The sequence below is a fragment of the Nycticebus coucang genome, chromosome 12, assembly GCF_027406575.1.
Source record: "Nycticebus coucang isolate mNycCou1 chromosome 12, mNycCou1.pri, whole genome shotgun sequence".
NCBI classification, from domain to species: domain Eukaryota; kingdom Metazoa; phylum Chordata; class Mammalia; order Primates; family Lorisidae; genus Nycticebus; species Nycticebus coucang.
Genome location: NC_069791.1, coordinates 40,144,644 through 40,166,173, shown reverse-complemented (window position 1 = coordinate 40,166,173; position 21,530 = coordinate 40,144,644). Strand labels below are relative to the sequence as shown.

At 43.1% G+C, this 21,530-nt stretch overlaps 1 protein-coding gene across 3 annotated transcripts in view; it reads left to right on the top strand.

Annotated features, from left to right (window-relative positions):
- AEBP2 (AE binding protein 2) overlaps window positions 1–21,530 on the top strand; it is a 120,927-nt gene that overhangs the window by 25,921 nt on the left and 73,476 nt on the right. For 2 of the 3 annotated variants that reach the window (XR_008373505.1, XM_053558130.1), the window contains exon 1: window positions 2,021–2,885. The exons of the other annotated variant lie outside the window; for it this stretch is intronic. Coding sequence is in view for 1 of the 2 variants with exons in the window: in XM_053558130.1 (XP_053414105.1) it covers window positions 2,230–2,885 (656 nt within the window). In the remaining variant the exon portion in view is untranslated. Of the gene's footprint in view, window positions 1–2,020; window positions 2,886–21,530 lie in introns of those variants that run through there. 3 annotated transcript variants of the gene reach the window in all.

The following is a 21,530-nucleotide window of genomic DNA, read 5'->3' as shown; positions in this document are numbered from 1 at the left end:
TATAAAACTTTTGATTCATTTGCTGTGCTTTTCTCTCGTTAATCTATCTTTTGTTTTTGGACTGTCAGCTGTAACCGTTAATGATGGGTGTGAAAAGGTATGCTTTTCTTTCTCTGTACACTTAATATACACATTTTAGTTAAACTCTCCGACAGGTCTTAATCTATAATACAGGATGTTTATACATTCCTTATCTATCTCAAAAAATGGGTTTGAGGTTTAAAATGTTTGCAGTTAATAGTTTGCATTGCATGTGTGTGTAAAGGCAGTTTGTAAACTATGTTCCGTATAATTTGTTGTTTTTATTTTTTGCTTTCCCTTAAGGCAACTTTCCAAATAACAGCTGTCCAAAGGTCTAAGGCAGAGAGCATAGACGGGGTGCTTGTGTTGTATGAAAACTTTTGAAGATATGTTTGAGCACAGAGACGCTGATTTAAGGCACAATTCTCCTACCCTCACTTCCCTTGAGTAAAAACATCCCTAAAATAGACCTGCCCGAAAATACACCGTTGGGTCAAGGAGAAATGTGGGCTCCTTGTCAGCCACCACCCTGATCGCAATGGCCTCTTCCCTAATTTACAAAAGAAAGGAATAACTCTTCCTCATCCTAAACCTTACTAAGGTGCAATAGGCTGGAATACAAAAACTCCAGGACACCAAAGAAAGGGACAATTGACTGGCAATGAGGAGTAACAGATTCTTTCACAAGTCAGGTGCTTTTCAGTTACGTGCTTTCTTTTTTTTTTTCCTTCATTTTTTCAGTTAGGTGCTTTCAACAAGGTTGAAAGAGACCCTAATCAAAGTTGTCAGCTGATAGATCATCAGAAGTATTTTTTCTTTGTTAGATCTTCTTGTGATTTTTTTGGCATATGATTTGAAGGCAGTTCAAAGAATTGAGTGGCATTACTATAACAAAACTCCATTCATTCTCATCTGCTTATTTATGTGAAAAAGTTTTCCTAAAGCTTACATCCATAGAATTGAAAACGTGGAATAGAATTGATGCTGAATTCTTTCTTAAAAAATCCATCCAACTCCATCTCTGTAACACGCACTGCTGATAAATTTTTACTTTTGTGTTCAATGTTGATTTATAAATATCTGAAATTATTTGTTTTGGCCAGTTGAAAAAACACTTTTAAGAACTTTATGATTACGAAACGTTAAAAAAAACCCCACATTTCAATATATATACACATTTTATTACAGGGAAACGTGATAGGATGATCAGTAAAACAATTCAAGTACAAAATACATTATGAGGATAAAATTCTAGAGGGGATATGGAATGCAAATGAGTTCCAAAACATAAAGGATGGAAATTATCCATGTATAAGAGAGACTGTATTTCAAAAAGTGGATATTGGAGGGTATTAAATCCCTATGGTATTTAGAGTCCACTAGCTATATATGTAAACAGTGTTTAAAAAAGTGCGATAAACATCCGTTAAGCAGCTGAGAAAAAATGCGTCTGTCACTTTAAACTGCACGCGAACGCAAACAGCTTCACAACATTGTTTTACAAAGCTGCTAAACTCAAAAGTTTGAGGACCTGGAACCAAAGAGATGTGTGCTCCGAGTTTCTGACCTCAGCATCCCTTGGGGTATTCAAATACAGGTTAGATTAAAACCTGCGGCCCTATGTTGCGCATAGAGATTTACTGCTTTGCAGCCTGTTAATTATTTTTGCTCGTTTTAATCGCCTATCCTTATAGACTGTAAGCGCTCAGAAGCCCAGGAACTTGCTCGATTGCTGGCTCGGAGCCTGTACACTGGGGACACTCCCCACACACGCCTGGAATGAATGACTTTACCGTGAGAACGCGGAGGGCTGTTGAAATCCCCAGCCCGCGTTCGGGTTTTGGTTCTGCGCGTGCCGCCAGCTGCGAGGATGGGGAGGGCGTGGGAAGGCCCCGAGGAAACTCCGAGCGCTCGGCGGGGCGGGCGGGGGCGCGGGCGCGGAACTCGCGGCCCCGGGAGGCGCCACCTCGTGCCGCCGCGCAGGCGCGCAGCCGTCTCCGCGTGAGTGCGCGGAGTCGCGCGCCTGTCCCCGCGCGGGCTCCGTAGCGCGTGTGCAGGCTGACGCAGCCCGCGGGCCCTCCTCCTGCTCTGCAGCGGCATCGGCGGAGTTTTGGGCGTTTGGGAGGGGGCGAGGGAGCTAGAGTCGAGAGAGGGAGGCGGTGGCGGCGGCGGGGAGGAGGAGGAGGAGGAGGAGGAGCAGGCGCCGCCATGGCCGCCGCTATCACCGACATGGCCGACCTGGAGGAGCTCTCCCGCCTGAGCCCTCTGCCCCCCGGCAGCCCCAGCCCGGCGGCGCGGGGCCGGGCTGAGCCTCCGGAGGAGGAGGAGGACGAAGAGGAGGAGGAGGCGGAGGCCGAGGCGGTGGCGGCGCTGCTGCTGAACCGCGGCAGCGGTGGGGGCGGCGGCGGCGGAGTAGGGGGCGGTGAGGCGGAGACGATGTCGGAGCCGAGCCCCGAGAGCGCCAGCCAGGCCGGGGAGGACGAGGACGAGGAGGACGACGAGGAGGAGGAAGAGGACGAGAGCAGCAGCAGCGGCGGGGGCGAAGAGGAGAGCAGCGCCGAGAGCCTGGTGGGCAGCAGCGGCGGGAGCAGCAGCGACGAGACGCGTTCGCTGAGCCCCGGCGCCGCCAGCAGCAGTAGCGGGGATGGGGACGGCAAGGAGGGCCTGGAGGAGCCCAAGGGACCGCGGGGCAGCCAGGGCGGCGGCGGGGGCGGCAGCAGCAGCAGCAGCGTCGTCTCCAGCGGCGGCGACGAGGGCTACGGGACCGGGGGAGGCGGAAGCAGTGCGACCTCCGCGGGCCGCCGAGGTAGCTTGGAGATGTCGTCGGACGGGGAGCCCCTGAGCCGCATGGACTCGGAGGACAGGTCAGTGCCCTGAAGCGTTACCCCTTCCCCTCCTCCTCCTGAACTCCTGGGCCCCTTCGATGGGACCAAGGGGACTTTTTCCTGCGCTCCCTCTTGGTCCCCGAATCCTCGGCCCCTCCCCCAGGCTCTCAACTCGGAAATCTCTGGCTGCCGCCGCGCCCCTCTCGCAGCGGATAGCGGCTTCCAACTCTCAAACCATTCCCCCCCAACTCTCCTTTCCCCGCCCTCTTTCCCCTCGGCTCTGCGCTCCTCACCGACCTACGGACAGCTCTAACTCGGTAACGATCCCCAAACAGGCCCAGAGCCTCTGGCGGAGCAGAAGAGGGCCTTGATGTACACACCTCGGTACACAAGGTTAGCTTCATCCATCCGTGTTCGTGAACACTTGTCAGAACTATAATTGACAAGTGTTTTCCAATATGGCTGGTCTCGCCTGGATTTAACAGAACTTCCTTGTGCAGGGAGGAGACCCCAACTATTCACTTTTCTTTACTTAAAAAAAGAACTGTTCCTTTGTATTTAAATCGTTGTTTCCTAAATCCTTCATTTGTAGTCAATGTTGTGGTCTCCGACGTGATTTTAATAATCTTTTCTATTTGTGATCAAATCTGGGAGAAAGTTTAAAACGCGTTTGAATCGTTTGGGGAAGAAAAGTGCATGAGTGCATTGCTGGTCTTTAAAATAACTTTTGGAATGGGAGAGTTGGAATCATAACAAAATACAGTCTTGAAGGTGCAACATGTTAGTATGTGGCTTAAAACAGTAATGTTTCAACGTATGAGAGTCATGATTTTAGATGATAATATTTAAGGTGTATTGGATAGGTGTCTGAAGGAATTAGTACAGAATTAATATGGGAACTGAAAAATGCACCCCATTTTTTTCAGGACATTTGTTGTAATAGTACACGTTTCACTTGTTCTATCATTACTTTTGATTTCTTTGGAAGACTTCATATTTTAATTACTTGATTTTTAATGCGCTTTTAGAAACGAATCACGTCATGCATATACGACTTGTATAGTATATTAACGTTTATTTTGGCCTTCTGTGGATGTTTTGACGAACAGTTGTATTTTTAACAGTTGATAGAGATTTTGTTTAAAAATTTAAATATTCTAAAGTTCTAGAAATTTCGATTGTTAAGTGATGAAAATGAGCGTGGGTTTATATTTAATGCTGCAGGGAGTTAAAAGCCCTGAATGTTTAGAAAATTAGCATTATGCGGGCGCCTGTAGTCCCAGCTACTCAGGAGGCTGAGGCAAGAGAATCGCTTAAGCCCAGGAGTTGGAGGTTGCTGTGAGCTGTGTGAGGCCACAGCACTCTACCGAGGGCCATAAAGTGAGACTCTGTCTCTACAAAAAAAAAAAAGAAAATTAGCATTATATTCTGTTTGGCATTTACTTTAATGTTTAGTGAAGGAAATTATCTTGAATGGGGTAAAATAGACTGTACAAACCTTAGAAAAATTTTGCTGAACTGTATAGGCAAGGAGGAAGGAGAACGTCTTCCAGAAAATTAAAAATTGATGTGAACTACATAATGAAGCATGTGCTATTTATCATTTTATTATATCCGTCAATGATACAATAATCTTACATATTTGAAAGTTGAAATTAGTTTATGCCGTCAGCATCTACCACAGTTTTTCATTTCACCTGGTATACACACGTCTGCTTAGCACTGCACAATTTAAATGTCTCCATTTCGTTCTCACAACTATGTACCAGATAGATATTATTTTGACTTCCATTTAACAGATGAAGCAGCAAGTTGAATGTCTTAAGACAGTAAATATAGCATGGAAATGGTGGAGCTGGATCCGAACAAAGGTTTTTCAAGTCTCCTGCTATTTCCACTTGACAAAGGTTAGAATAATTCACCTTAAATAATGAGAGGTATGCGTCAGTTTTGTTTTGTTTTTAGTTAATGCCCATCTAAACATAGAATAATGTCTAATTCATAGACATAGAATTATTGGTTAAAGAAGTGGGATTTTGGTTTCATTTGAGGTTTAATAGAAGTTTGGTTGAATATCTAATATTTACATTGTATTTCAGAGTAAAGAGTAAAATATTGGTTTCCAAATAGAGTTAAAGCTTGATAACCAAGCATACTCACTTGCTTTTCTTTGAGACAGAGAGACAATCTCACTATGTTGCCCTTGGTAGAGTGCTGTTGCGTCACAGCTCAAAGCAACCTCAAACTCTTGACCTTAAGCGATTCTTTTGCCTTAGCCTCCTTAGTAGCTGGGACTCCAGGCACCTTGCCACAACGCTTGGCTGTTTTGTTGTTGTAGTTGTCGTTGTTTGTCAGGCCCAGGCTGGGTTCGAATCCACCAGCCCTGGTGTATGTGGCTGGCGCTCTAGCTGCTGAGCTACAGGTGCTGAGCCTGACTTGCTTTTTCTTAATGCTTAAACATTTAGGAGACACACAAAGTAGTGTTTTAATCTTACCATTTCAGGATAATAGATTTGTCACTTATGAAAAATCATTTTTACTAGTGAAACTGGTTTGTGGCATTGAAAAGCCTAACTTTAAATGCCTCCTTGTTGGCTTTGGGTTTTTTTTCTGGAGGTATTTTGAATTTACAAACGATCAATAATTCTTTTTTTTTTTTTGTAGAGACAGAGTCTCACTGTACTGCCCTCGGTAGAGTGCCGTGGCGTCACACAGCTCACAGCAACCTTTAACTCTTGGGCTTACGTGATTCTCTTGTCTCAGCCTCATGAGTAGCTGGGACTACAGGTGCCCGCCACAGCGCCCGGCTATTTTTTTATTGCAGTTTGGCCAGGGCTGGGTTTGAACCCGCCACCCTCGGCATATGGGGCCGGCGCCCTACTCACTGAGCCACAGGCGCTGCCCACGATCAATAATTCTTAAACTCTTCCTGCAGATTACACTAAATCTACATGGATTTTACAGATTGTATGGTACAAAGTCTTTATTTATTTATTTATTTATTTATTTATTTATTTTTTGTAGAGACAGAGTCTCACTTTACTGCCCTCGTAGAGTGCTGTGGCGTCACACGGCTCACAGCAACGTCCAGCTCCTGGGCTTATGTGATTTTCTTGCCTCAGCCTCCCGAGCAGCTGGGACTATAGGCGCCTGCCACAACTCCCGGCTATTTTTTTGTTGCAGTTTGGCCGGGGCTGGGTTTGAACCCACAACCCTCGGTATATGGGGCTGGCGCCCTACTCACTGAGCCACAGGCGCCGCCCAAAGTCTTTATTTTTGTAACTGATGTAAGGATACCACAGTTTTAATGTACTTTAAAAAATTTGTAGACATTCCTATTACAAGGATTCTGTTATCAGAATTTTTTTTTTTTTTTTAAGACAGAGTCTCAAGCTGTTGCCCTGGGTAGAATGCTGTGGAGTCAGAACTCACAGCAACCTCAAACTCTTGGGCTTATGCAATTCTCTAGCCTCAGCCTCCCCAAAGGAGGGTAGCTGGGACGACAGGCACCAGCCACAATGCTCAGCTACTTTTTGGTTGTAGTTGTCATTGTTGTTTGGTGGGCCTGGGCTGGATTTGAACCCGCCAGCTCTGGTGTATGTGGCTGGTACCCTAGCTGCTGAGCTACAGGCGCCGAGCCTATCATTAGAATTTAATTTCTGTTGGAGTGCCTGTTCTGTCTTCCTCACACTTTGAGATTATGTTGTACTTTAGAATTTAACGGATACGCTTTAAAATTTGTTAAAATCTCATAAATATTTTTAATATTAAGTGCTCCTTTAAAAAAAGAATTAAATGTAAAGACTCAGCTTTTAGAGACCATGACCTAAGGTGTCTTTGACCAACATGTGCTGGGAATTTGTGTAGTGAAAAGTGATTAATTCATAAAATGATTAAATGACACTTGGTAAAAAAATGTTGATTCCACCCAACAGAGAAAGGTATTCAAAATCAGAATAAATGTATAAGCTTGCTTATTTTGGTAAAATTTAGAAAATTTTGAAATTGAAATGTAATTTTACTTTTTTTTTGTTAAAGATGGGGTCTCACTCTTTTGCCCAGGCTAGAGTGCCATGGTGTTACAGCTCACAGCAACCTCAAACTCCTAGGCTCAAGCAGTCCTCTTGCCTCAGCCTCTTGAGTAGTTGGTACTACAGGCACCTGCCATAACACCCGGCTAGTTTTAGTTCTTACTCTTGCTCAGGCTGGTCTTGAACTCCTGAGCTCAAGCAATCCACCCGCCTAAGCCTCCCAGGTTGCTAGGATTATAAGCCTGAGCCACTGCACCCAGCTGCTTGTAATTTTACTTTTATTTTGGTTATAAAGATAGTAGAATTTTCTTTGGGGGAAATATTTAGCAGTGTGAATCTAGTAAAAAATAACTTTTCTTTTACTTTGATCTTAAGCCTAAGTACTTTTTTAATCTTTAGTGAAGCCTCATACTTTTTGGAAAAGTTACCCATTTTAGGTTATTTCAAAGGCTAAATTAATTTTAAAAAACTGAAAAAATGTAAATGTCTTTTTTTTTTTTTTTTTGGTGACAGAGCCTCAAGCTAGTCACCGTGGGTAGAGTGCTGTGGCTTCACAGCTCACAGCAACCTCCAATTCCTGGGCTCAAGTGATTCTCTTGCCTCCACCTCCCAAGTAGCTGGGACTACAGGCGCCTGCCACAATGCCCGGCTATTTTTTGGTTGCAGCCGTCATTGTTTGGTGGGCCCCAGGCTGGATTTGAACCCACCAGCTCAGGTGTATGTGGCTGGTGCCTTAGCTGCTTGAGCCACAGGCGCCAAGCCATAAATGTCTTTTTTTATATCCATTTTTCCAACACAGTATCTATCATATAAAGAGTTCAAAACATAAAACATATTTCAATGAATGAGTCAACAAAAGAGTAATCAAATGTCAACACTTGTACTGAATATAGATTGATGCTAGAAAGTTAATGCCAAGAAAATGGAACATATGGTCTCAATTTTAAGTAGTGTAAATTAGCCGCTAAATGAAATTTTAGAATTTAAGATGCTTATAAAATTATTTTAGTTTACAAATTACTACTAGTTATTGAATCAGAAAATACCTAAAAGTACTCCTAGTTTCTTATCTGTGTTAGGTGAGTTGATGAAAACCTCTATTTTGGGGTCAGCTAGAATATAAGCCACAACTTATTTGACAAACCTAACATGACTTTCAAAAACCTCCTTTGTCAGCCTTTCTGGATAAATCTAGGTGTCAAGTGAAAAGTACATGTGTTGGGAGGGCAATCGGCTGGATCTCACCTAATGGTACACAATGGGAGGGTGTTAGCTGTCCCCTGGGTGAAGGGCTCAACTACAACTGGAACTTAACTTTAGAATTAAACAGTGTAACCTAAACATTTGTACCCTCATACTAATTTGAAATTTAAAAAATGTACGTGTAAGGATGGGCCATATACAGGTTGAGTATCCCTTATCTGAAATGCTTGGGACGAGAAGTGTTTTCAAGTGTGGATTTTTTTTTTTTTTTATTGTTGGGGATTCATTGAGGGTACAATAAGCCAGGTTACATTGATTGCAATGGTTAGGCAAAGTCCCTCTTGCAATCATGTCTGATTTTTTTTTTTTTTTTAATTTTTGGTATATTTTCATGTACATGAAATAAGCCATCCTTTTCTTATTTGCACAGAAATACTTCCAGTAAAAAATGTGACATACCATTAATGCAGTGAAAAAATAGGCTTGTCGCCTGTAGCTCAGTGATTAGGGTGCTGGCCACATACACCCAGGCTGGCCGGTTCGAGTCCAGCCCCGGTCTGCTAAACAACAGTGACAACTGCAACCAAAAAAATAGCTGGGCGTTGTGGTGGGCACCTGTAGTCCCAGCTATTCAGGAGGCTGGTGATGCCACAGCACTCTACTAAGGGTGACATAGTGAGACTGTCTCAAAAAAACAAACAAACAAAAAAACATTTAAGGTAACTAAAGAGCACGCTAGCATTACCAGAATACCTGCATCAGTTGTTAAATAACAGCAGTAATGAACTGCAGCAAGCTTTGGGTTTTGGAACATTTGAAGTTTTGGGATTAGGAATGTACAATCTGGGCCTGGCATGGTTGCTCACACCTGTGCTGACTCCACAGAACCCTACCCAGGGCAAAACAGAGTGAGACTGTCTCCCCCCGCCCCCCCCCCCCCCCCCCATAAAAGGAATGCATAATCTGTGGTATAAGGTTAATAATGAAAGGCCACAGGCTCTTACTTTTTTTTTTTTTCTCTTAGAGACAAAGTCTCACTTTATCGCCCTTGGTAGAGTGTGGTGGCCTCACACCTCACAGCAACTTCCAGCTTCTGGGCTTAGGCGATTCCCTTGCCTCAGCCTCCTGAGTAGCTGGGACTACAGGCACTGCCACAGTGCCTATTTTTTGTTGCAGTTTTGCCAGGGCCGTGTTTGAACCCGCCACCTTTGCCACCCTACCTACTGAGCCACAGGCTCCGCCCATGGCTCTTACCGTTTTGTGGGTCATAGTTTGGATTCTTGGCCCTGTGTATTAGAAAATTGCTTCAACGTTGGGAAAACTGGTTTATATTTCTTGTTGTCCCAGTAGTGTGATTGGTAAGATCTTTTTCTAGTATAGAAACTAAACCTTTAAATCAGATTACTATTAAAAGACTGCATATTGTGGTTGTTGTCAAGATTTATTAAGGATCTATATGATTGAGGCAATAAAATACTTTTACATATAGTAATATTTTATACCTCATGCTGGACCTCCCTTTCACTATGTACCTCTTTCAACACTAATGCAAGTATAATATTTATAGTTCAGGACTCATCTTCCAGCCTATTTTATTTTATTTTTTTTTTTTGTTGGGGATTCATTGAGGGTACAATAAGCCAGGTTACACTGATTGCAATTGTTAGGTAAAGTCCCTCTTGCAATCATGTCTTGCCCCCATAAAGTGTGACACACACCCAGGCCCCACCCCCCTCCCTCCTTCCCTCTTTCTGTTTCCCCCTATTTTATTTTATTTTTTAGAGATAGGATCTTGTTTTGTCCCCATGGTTCAAATACAGTGGCACAGTCAAAGCTTACTATAACCTTGTAATCCTCCCACTTGGGCCTTGAAATGTGCTGTGATGACAGGAGAGAGCCACTGTACATGGCTATGTTTAGATTTAAGTACTTAACATAGTATCTTGGGTATAATGAATACTCAGTTAATTCTTAGCATTAAATTGAAATACCAACAATAGGATTTATTTCTTATTTATTTATTTTGTTTTGGAGACAGTCTCACTTGTTAACCTCAGTAGAGTGCCGTACTCACAGCTCACAGCAACCTCAGACTCTTGGGCTTAACCGATTCTCTTGCCTCAGCCTCCCAAGTACCTGGGACTACAGGCGCCCACCACAGTGCCTGGCTATTTTTTTTATGTATTTAGTTTTTTTCTTTTTGTTGCAGTTGTCATTGCTGTTTCAGCTGGCTGGGGCTGGGTTCGAACCCACCACCCTCAATGGGGCTGGCGCCCTACTCACTGAGCCACAGGCGCTGCCGCCAGCCTGGCTATTTTTTTGTTGCAGTTGTCATTGTTTAACTGGCCCAGTGGTTTGAACCTGCCACCCTCGGTGTATGTGGCTGGCGCCATAACCACTATACTACTGGTGCCGAGCCACAATAGGCTTTATTTATTTAATGTTATGTTTCATCAGGTCTTCCATCTGTAAAACGGGTACAGTAATAGTTCATATCTTGTAAGATTGTTATGTGGATTGTATGTAAAGTAATTGGCACACAATTTAGTCAGCGTTTACTATGGGATATATGTTTGTTTACAGAATTTGTACCAGGTACTATTCTAGGTCTTGGGGATACAGCATTATATGAAATACAGCCCTGACTCATGGATGGTAGAGACAGACATTGTGCAAATGAGTTGATAAAACTAAGAATGATCTACTATTATTGTGGTGAAAAGGTATAAGATCTGGAATGCCAAAAAGCATTGTATCAAGTTAGATGATACAATAGCAAGGATGTGTGGCAAGGATTTGCAAATGTGTGGCAAGGATTTGCAAATGAGTGCTGCAGAAATTGGCAAAATGATATGAAGGACCAAAATACTGCATTACAAAAAGCCACACTTTTAATTGGGAGGCTGAGGCAAGAGGATCACTTGAGTCCTAAAGTTTGAGGCCGCCGTGAGCTGTTACGCTATGGCAATTCTGCATAGGGTGAGGGAGTAGTGGACTCTGTCTCAAAAAAACAAAAAACAAACCAAATCTACATTTTTTTTTTTTTTGTAGAGACAGTGTCACTGTACCGCCCTCGGGTAGAGTGCCGTGGCGTCACACGGCTCACAGCAACCTCTAACTCTTGGGCTTACGCGGTTCTCTTGCCTCAGCCTCCCGAGCAGCTAGGACTACAGGCGCCCGCCACAACGCCCGGCTATTTTTTTGTTGCAGTTTGGCCGGGGCTGGGTTTGAACCTGCCACACTCAGCATATGGGGCCGGCGCCCTACTCACTGAGCCATAGACGCTGCCCCCAAATCTACATTTTAAACAGTTTTCTTTAACATATATGTGTATTTGGTGGACCTAAAAGGCTTTGTGATAACCTTTTAAATTGTTTCCAACATGTATATGAGGTTAGTTATCTATTATTAGTAAAAGAAAATTTGGAATATGTTTTCCAGTAATGGTAATGCATTTGAAGTAATCAAATTAGTGATTTAGTTTGCATTTGCGAAAGCAGTATAATTATATTGGCTTTAAAACCAAATGGACACCTGGGCACAGTGGCATATACTTGTAATGCCAGCTGTTTGGGAGGTTGAGGAACAAGAATTGGTTGAGCCTAGGAGTTAAAACACATTACCTTGGGCAACACAGTGAGACCCCCATCTGTACAGAAACTTAACAGAAGGGTCCTCAAACTGTGGCCCCCGGGCCACATAAGGCCGTGTGATTGTATTTGTTCCTGTTTTGTTTTTTTACTTCAAAATAAGGTATGTGCAGTGTGCATAGGAATTTGTTCATAGTTTTTTTTTTTTTCAAACTATAGTCCAGCCCTCCAATAGTCTGAGGGACAGTGACCTGGCCCCCTGTTTAAAAAGTTTGAGGACCCCTGGGGGGGGCGTAGATAGGTGATTACATGGTGCTTAGATATTGAAAAAAAATCATTTATTGAGGTTGAGTAGTCTAGCATTCTGGGAGGCTGAGGCAGGAGGATCACTTGAGGTCAAGAGTTTGAAAGCAGCTTGAGGAAAAGCAAGATCCTGTCTCTACAAATATAGAGAAAAATTAGCCAGGTATGATGACGGGTGTCTATAGTCTCAGCTACTCAGGAAGCTGAGGTGAGAGGATCACTTGAGGCCTGGAGTTCAAGGTTGCAGGAGCTGATGACGCCACTGTATTCTACCTAGGGTGATAGAGTGAGACTCTGTTGGGGGAAAAAAATTCCTTTATTGAGCATTTCATAGTGATATGAAAGAATCATTATGGTATCTCCTTATGTATTTTAGTTCTTTGGACAAGACTAAAGAGGTGATTGCATTATTTTCAGTGGTTTTTCTGTAAATTGGTAAACAGTGCATTAAAATTAGGCAGGCGCCTGTGGTCCCAGCTACTTCAGAGGCTGAGGCAAGAGAATCGCTTAAGCCCAAAAGTTTGTGCTGTGACACCATGGCACTCTACTGAGGGTGACATAGTGAGACTCTGTCTCAAAAAATAAAACAAAATTAGAATTGGGGACTATTTTATACTGAGAGACTCAAGATTTCTTGGAGAGTATACAGATTTTAGGGTTAGGTGAGTGATGAAACATACCTGCAGGAATGAGCCTAGCATATTGAACTATCCTTCCTAGAGCTGAGGATGTATACTGGAACCAAGAAATAAGAATTAGCGGCTAGGGTGGCGCCTGTGGCTCAGCAGGTAGGGCGCCGGTCCCATATGTCGGAGGTGGCGGGTTCAAACTCAGCCCCGGCCAAATTAAAAAAAAAAAAAAAAAGAATTAGCGGCTAACATGGGTTTTTTTCTACCAACACAAGTGTGCACATTTCACAGTATAGGTTTGTGAATCAAATTCTTCTTCTCTTTTTTTTTTTATAGATAGAATCTCACTTTATCGCCCTGGGTAGAGTCCTTTGGCGTCACAGCTCATAGTAACCTCCAGCTGTTGGACTTAGCCAATTCTCTTGCCTCGGCCTCCCGAGTAGCTGGGACTACAGGTGCTCGCCACAACGCCCGGCTATTTTTTATTGCAGTTTGGCTGGGGCTGGGTTCAAAAGTGCCATCCCCGGTATATGGGGCTGGCGCCCTACTCACCGAGCCACAGGCGCCGCCCTGGGAATCAAATTCTTTGGCCTTTTTCCACCTTCTATTTTGTAGCTCTTAGTTCACATTTAGGTCTTACCTTAAACATTTTCTCTGGTATTTTATTCCCAGCTGGTGGTGGTAGTGTGTCTCTAATCCTAGCAGTCTGGGAGGCCAAGACTGGAGGATTGCTGGAGCTGAGGAGTCTGAGACCAGCCTGATCAAGAGTGAGACCATTGGAGAGCGGTGCCTGTGGCTCAGTTGGTTAGGCGCTGGCCCCATATACTGAGGGTGGCGGGTTCAAACCCGGCCCTGGCTGAACTGCAACCAAAAAAAAATAGCCGGGCGTTGTGGTGGCCACCTGTAGTCCCAGCTACTCGGGAGGCTGAGGCAAGAGGATCGCTTAAGCCCGGGAGTTGGAGGTTGCTGTGAGCTGTGTGATGCCATGGCACTCTACTGAGGGCCATAAAGTGAGACTCTCAAAAAAAAAAAAAAAAAAAAAAGAGTGAGACCATTGGGGCAAGCATCTGTAGCTCCAGATACTTGAGAGGCTGAGGCAGGAGGATCACTTGAACCCTAGAGTTTAAGGTTGCAATGCGTTAGGCTGACTCCACAGAACTATCGTGAGGCAACAGAGTGAGACTGTCTCAAAAACCCCCCAAACTATTCCTGATTCTTCGTGAGACTTTTGGCCAGCACTGTTGAGTTCATCATTGACCTTACCACAATTTGGGTAATTGTTTACTGTTTATATCTTCTGCTGGATTATGAGCTCCTTGAGAAGAAGAACTATGTTTGTCTGTCTTTATTTTTATTTATTTATTTATTTATTTATTTATTTATTTATTTATTTATTTATTTATTTATTTGAGACAGGAGTCTCATGTTGCCCTGGGTAGAGTGCCATGGTGTCCTAGCTCAAACTCCTGGGCTTAAGTGATTCTTTTGCCTCAGCCTCCGAAGTAGCTGGGACTATAGGCACCGGCCACAACACCTGGCTGTTTTTTTTTTGTTGTTGCAGTTGTCATTGTTTTAGCTGGCCCTGGCAGGTTTTGAACCTGCCAGCCTCTGTGTATGTTTGTGGCTGGTGCTGCCCTACCCACTGAGCTATGGAGCTGCCAGAACCATGTCTGTATTGATTGTTCTTGTATTTGTAATGCCTTGAGCAGTGTTTGACAGACATTTTAGGTGTTCAGTTCTGTTTTTTTTTTTTTGAGGGTCTCACTCTGTTGCCTAGGCTAGTGTGCCATGGCCTCAGCCTAGCTCACAGCAAGCGCAAACTAAACTCCTTCCTGGGTTTAAGCAATCCTCTTGCGTCAGCCTTCCAATTAGCTGAGTTTACAGGCACCTGCCACAATACCTAGCTAAATTTTTCTATTTTTTGGTAGGGACAGGGTCTTTTTTTTTTTTTGTAGAGACAGAGTCTCGCTGTACCGCCCTCGGGTAGAGTGCCGTGGCATCACACAGCTCACAGCAACCTCTAACTCTCGGGCTTACGCAATTCTCTTGCCTCAGCCTCCCGAGCAGCTGGGACTACAGGCGCCCGCCACAACACCCGGCTATTTTTTTGTTGCAGTTTGGCCGGGGCTGGGCTTGAACCCACCACCCTCGGCACATGGGGCCAGTGCCCTATTCACTGAGCCACAGGTGCCGCCCCGGGACAGGGTCTTTTTCTTGCTTAGGCTGGTCTCAAACTCCTGAGGTCAAGTAATCATCCTGATTTGGCCTATCAGAGTGCTAAAATGACAGGTACGAGCAAATAATACCTGCCAATTTTAGGTATTATAAAAGATATTTTGGGTGAACAATAAAACTCATGTGTTACTGGAAAGTTAATATGTGGCAAAGGTAGAAAAGTTGTTTGGGAGGATGGGAGACCAGTAAGGTGGTAGAAATACTACAGATGTGAATTTGAAGAGACTTGAGTTAGGGAACAGGTTAAGGGAGAAAGTTGTAATGCTTGAGAAGCCAAATCAAAGGAAAGAAAAACTAATTTCTTACGTGCTCCATAAGAATAATACATTATTTTTGAATGATATGTTTTTTCTTGAGGATTTAATGGGAACAATAGCTTATTTTTGTTTGAATACACCTATCACTGAAATAAAGGAACATTGAGTAGTGAAAGAGCATAGATATTTGAGATAGAAAGATTTGGGTTAATATAACCCCTGAGAAGTTGCTTCCTTGTCTGTAAAATAGGAGCAGTATCTTTGTGTTAGGATTAAGGGAGATGGCTTATGTAAAGGGCCTACAGCTATGCTTAAATCATAGTCATCTATTTTCCCATTTCTCACACATAGATGTGTGATGGAAAGAAAACTCCAGTGAGGATAAGTGATGAATATTGTAGTCTTTACTTTACTAGAGATTGCTGTCTTCAGGATCTTTGGCAAATTATTTCATTTCCCTGAACCTGAGATTGATTTGTCTTCAAAATGACGGGTTTTGACAAAACAATAAAGTAATTTGAAGCTCAGATGGGAAGATTCTGTTGTAGAGTTGGCAAGTACTTTAAATGAAGTTAGACAGATCATATATTCTATCCTGTAGACAAACTCAGAATATTGCCAAGTGTAGCTTTGCTTTTATTCAGGATCTCAAGGACACTTCAGGTAGGTTCTTCTGTGTTTAAAACTCATTGTATTTCTATTTCATATTTATGGTGTGGTATCGAAATACCCATTTGTGTTTGTCTTTTATAGGTTACAACATTTTAAGATTAAAGATACTTTGGAACTTACCTACTTTATACTTCCAGAACTTACCTACCATGTTCATTTAGTGTACTGCCTATATTCAGGTACTCAGTAATTGGTTGAATTCAACTGAATGTGGAAATACCTGATGCACATTTCTTTCTGAGCATTCTTAGTGTGACTGATGAAATAAAAAAAGAGAAACTATCTTATGTAATTGCCTCATGTAAGTGAGACCATATACACTTATGACTGGCTTTATTTATTTAGTATAATGTCTTCAAGGTTCATGCAAGTTAAGCATATGTCAGAATTCCCTTTTTAAGGCAGAATAATACTTATTTTTGTGTATATAACATTTGCATATTCATTTATCTGTTAGAGGTCATCTGGGTTGCTTCTACATTTTAGCTGTTTTGAAGAAGGCTGCAATGAACATGGATATACAGATATCTTTTTGAGACCCTGCGTTCAATTCATTTGAGTACCCAGGAGTGGTCAAGAAGGAAGTAACTTAGATGTGTGAATTCATTTACCATTCTGGGCCTTATCTTAATCTGTACTATAGGAAGAATAAACTGTGTAGTTTAGATCCCTCTTAAGACTTTGTGGAATATAAAAGTTAATTTTAAGTGTTACAGCCTGTTTAGTGTTTAGGAGAATAGTCTTTATTGGCATTTTGCTTCTTTAATTCAGCACTTTGCAAGTCCCTGACTTGCTTTCTTTTCATTTATATTTTGATTTGTTTTTTTTTTTCCGGCATATGGGGCCAGCACCCTACTCCTTGAGCCACAGGTGCCGCCCTATATTTTGATTTCTTAGAAAGATGAAGTGTTAAGGCAGAATAATACTTATTTGTGTTAAAACCAATTAGAGAAAACAGATTTCAGGAGAATATTAGCTATTTTTCAGCAAAATATTTATTAGGTCATCTCTGGTTGATTAGATTGTTGTCATGGTTTTTTTTTTTATAGAGACAGAGTCTCACTTTATGGCCCTCGGTAGAGTGCCGTGGCCTCACCCAGCTCACAGCAACCTCCAACTCCTGGGCTTAAGCGATTCTCTTGCCTCAGCCTCCCAAGTAGCTGGGACTACAGGCGCCCGCCACAACGCCCGGCTATTTTTTGGTTGCAATTTGGCCGGGGCTGGGTTTGAACCTGCTACCCTGGGTATATGGGGCCGGCGCCTTACCGACTGAGCCACAGGCGCCGCCCATGGTGTTTTTTTTTTTGTAAGTACTTTGTAAAAATACTGACAAAACATTTAGTAGGCCATCTTTGATTTAGATTATTGTCATTACTTTTTATAAATACTTTTCTAAAATACTGAGAGTTAATGAATTGGCAATAGAATTTTTAATGTTTTAAATTAATCTTGGAAATTAGTCACTTGAATATGTCTTTTGAAGTGAGTCAAGAATGACTAGTCATTCTGATAACATTTTTATGATTTAACACTTTGTAAAAAATTTAATTGCTTTATAAAATGAATGACCTTTTTTTTGAATTAAAAATTTTACTCATCAAGTTCACTAATTCTAATAACGAATGTCCAAAGAGCAGATTTTTTTCTTTCTTTTTTTTTTGGAAAAAACAGAGTCTCACTTTACTGCCTTCGGTAGAGTGCCGTGGTGTCACATGGCTCACGGCAACCTCCAGCTCTTGGGCTTATGTGATTCTCTTGCCTCAGCCTCCCGAGTAACTGGGACTACAGGCGCCCGCCACAACGCCCGGCTATTTTTTTGTTGCAGTTTGGCCAGGGCTGGGTTTGAACCCGCCACCCTCGGCATATGGGGCCGGCGCCCTACTCACTGAGCCACAGCTGCCGCCTGAGCAGATTTTATTTTTAATGTGTGTACACATCGTTTGGAAATTTCTTTAAGAAGGTAAAAACTCCTTATAGTGTAATTGTATTAAAGTAGAATGTTTCTAATATTGTAGTCTTTTTGAAGTTAGTAATCGCTTGCTGATCTCTTCAGCTGAATGAAAAATATAGGCAATCATAAAGGGTAATAGATTGGATTGGGAAACAAACTTAAAGTAATGTGCGTAGTGGTAATAAAAGAATGTAGCCTACTTGTTTTCCATAGACTATATATTTTTTCTTTTTTGTTCAAAACCATAGACTGTATTTCATCATTGTTGCATAAAGTCCCTTTTGGCCAATTTAGTGACTACTGCTGGGTCTTGGGGGAAAAATCTTTTGTCTTTATCTGGAGAAATAATTGTGGTGATAGAAGAGTAGTCTTTTTCTTGATTAGAAAAATCCATTTTAGGTTTTTAAGTTGCAGTGATAGCTTATAATTATAGTAATAATAGTATCTTGATTTTGGCTAATGATTTTTAGTCTGCCTCCAATTAATTTTTATGATTATCTCAGTGTGACAAAACTATTTATTTTATTTGCCTTAAAAAATCCTACTTAGGGCAGCGCCTGTGGCTCAATGGAGTAGGACACTGGCCCCATATGCCGGAGGTGGTGGGTTCAAACCCAGCCCTGGCCAAAAACTGCCAAAAAAAAAAAAAATCCTACTTAAATTTGTCACTAAAAACTAAGCCTTTATTATACTTAATGCAAGGCACTAAGCAGGGTTGGGAGTACACTCTGAATAGAGAGGTTTATAGGTGATTCACAGTGATTCATCATGGAGTTGTTGTAAGCATTAAATGAGTTTATACATTTCAAGCATTGTTCTAGTTATTACGGCTACATGACAGCTCAGCCCAACAGTTAGTAGCTTAAAACAATAGCATTTATTTTGCTTATGAATATGAGATGTGGGCAGGGCTCAGCAGGGTCAGCTTAGTTTTGCTCTACTTGGTATCAGCTTGAGGAGTAGCTTAAAGGCTGGGAACTAAAATCGGAAAGCTCACTGACTCATGTCATGTATTGACTCCTGTCTGGTCCCTGGGCTGGGAAGACTCAAAACAGCTGGGATTTCTCAGGCATCTCTCTCTCTAGCTCTATGTTCTTCACAGAATCTCCTCAGCATGGTGGCTCCAGGGGAGCCAGATTTCTTCCATGATAGCATAGGACTCTTAGGTTGTACACGTTTCAAGGAGCCAGGCTGAAACTATATTGTCTTCTGTAATTTAGCTGTGGAAGTTTGCAGTACAACTTCTGCAGTAGTCTCAGCTCTATTTAGATTCAAGAGGAGGTAAGAGCCATTTATTACTAAGCATAGGAAAGGAGTAACACAGTTTTCTAGTTTTAGAAGAGTAAGACGGCCTCTTTCAAGAGTGGCCATGTTCTCAGTGCCCGTATCACCATGCTTATGGTGCTGGCCACATGCCCTGAGGCTGGTGGGTTCCAACCCAGCCTGGGCCAGCTAAAAAAAAAAAGAAAAGACAACTGCAACTACAACTAGCTGGCATTGTGGCAGGTGCCTATAGTCCCAGCTACTTGGGGGGTTGAGGCTAGAGAATCACTTGAGCCCAAGAGTTGGAGGTTTTTGTGAGCTGTGATACCACGCATTCTACCAAGGGGGACATACTGTGATTCTGTCTCAAAAAAAAAAAAAAAAAAGCAAATGTGGCCATGTTTTGGGATTTTTTTCTTTTTTTGAGATAGCAACATTTATTTATTTATTTATTTATTTTATTATTTTTTTTTTTTTGTAGAGACAGAGTCTCACTGTACCGCCCTCTGGTAGAGTGCTGTGGCATCACATGGCTCACAGCAACCTCTAACTCTTGGGCTTACATGATTCTCCTGCCTCAGCCTCCCAAGCAGCTGGGACCACAGGCGCCCGCCACAACGCCCGGCTATTTTTTTGTTGCAGTTTGGCTGGGGCTGGGTTTGAACCCGCCACCCTCAGCATATGGGGCCGGCACCCTACTCACTGAGCCACAGGCGCCGCCTATTTATTTATTTATTTATTGATTTATTGAGACAAAGTATGTGGCTGGCGCCCTAGTCACTGAGCTACAGGCGCCAAGCCTATTTATTTTTTTTTGAGACAGAGTCTAACCGTGTCACCCTTGGTAGAGTACCGTGGTGTCTCAGCTCACAGCAACCTGACTCTTGGGCTTAAGCAATTCTCCTGCCTCAGCCTCCCAAGTAGCTGAGACCACAGACTCCTGCCACAAGGCTCAGTTTTTTTTTTTTTTTTTTTGTTGCATTATCGTTTAGCTGGCCTGGGCTGGGTTTGAACCCATCAGTCAGACTTGGTGCATGTGGCCAGCTCCGTAACCACTGTATATGGGCACTGAGCCCCCTCGCCCCCAATTGGGCCCCCGCCAGACAAAGTCTGACTTTGTCGCCAGCAGTAGAGTGCTGTGGCGTCACAGCTCACAGGAGCCTCAAACTCTTGAGCTCAAGCAGTTCTTTTGCCTAGGCCACCTAAGTAGCTGGGACCAACAGGCATCTGCCACAAACTCCCATCTGTTTTTAGAGACGGGGCTCTTGCTCTTGCTCAGGTTGGTCTTGAACCTGTGAGCTCAGGCAGTCCACCCGCCTTAGCTTCCTAGAGTGCTAGGATTACAGGCCTGAGCTGCTGTGCCTGGCCAAGAGATAGCGTCTTGCTCTGTCATTCAGGCAGTGTGTGATCATAGCTTACTGAAACCTTGACCTCCTGAGCTCAAGTGATCTTTGGCTTTATCCTTCAGAGTAGGGAATACAGGCACCTGCTACCATGCCTGGCTAATTTTTTTTTTTTCTTTTTTTTTCAGAGACAGAGTCTCAGTTTATCGCCCTCGATAAAGTGCTGTGGCATCATAGCTCACAGCAACCTCCAACTCCTGGGCTTAGGTGATTCTTTTGCCTCAGCCTCCTGAGTAGCTGGGACTACAGGCGCCCGCCACAACGCCCGGCTGTTTTTTTGTCGCAGCTTGTCTGGGGCTGGGTTTGACCTGACACCCTCGGTATATGGGGCTGGTGCCCTATCCACTGAGCCACAGGCGCCACCCCTGGCTAAATTTTTTTTTTTTTTCTTTTTTTTTTTTTTTTCTGTGGTTTTTGGCCGGGGCTGGGTTTGAACCCACCACCTCCGGCATATGGGACTGGCGCCCTACTCCTTGAGCTACAGGCGCCGCCCGGCTAAATTTTTTTTTTTTTTTGGTAGGGTCAGGGCCTTGCTCTATTGTCCAGCTAGAGTGCAGTGGCTATTCACACATGTGATCACAGCATGCTGCAGCCTTGAACTCCTGAGCTGAAGCAGTACTACCCATCCACTCATCACCACGGCCAGCATGAAAAGTGGACATCTTTTAAAAATACAGTGTGACACTACCACACAGGATAGTGTAAGACATGCAGAAAACATAGTGCTAGGTATAAAAACCAGGAAGTAAGATTTAGCAATTCCTTCTGTTCAAATTTTCATACAGTAAGTTACATAATCCTTTTTTACTTGGGAGAGAAGGTAATAGGCAAGGTTGTTCATGGTTTTCTTTCTTTTTTTTTTTTTTTTTTTGATATAGAATCTCACTATGTCACCCTTGGTAGAGTGCTGTGGCATTACGGCTCAGAGGAACTTCAAACTCTTGGACTTAAGCGATTTTCTGGCCTCAGTCTCCCAAGTAGCTGGGACTATGGGTACCTGCTGCAACACCTGCCTATTTGTTGTTGTTGTTGTTGTTGTGGTTGCAGTTGTCATTGTTGTTTAGCATGCCCAGGCTGGATTTGAACTCGCCAGTCCCTGTGTATGTGGCTGACACTCTAACTATGGGCTGTAGGTGCTGAACATGTT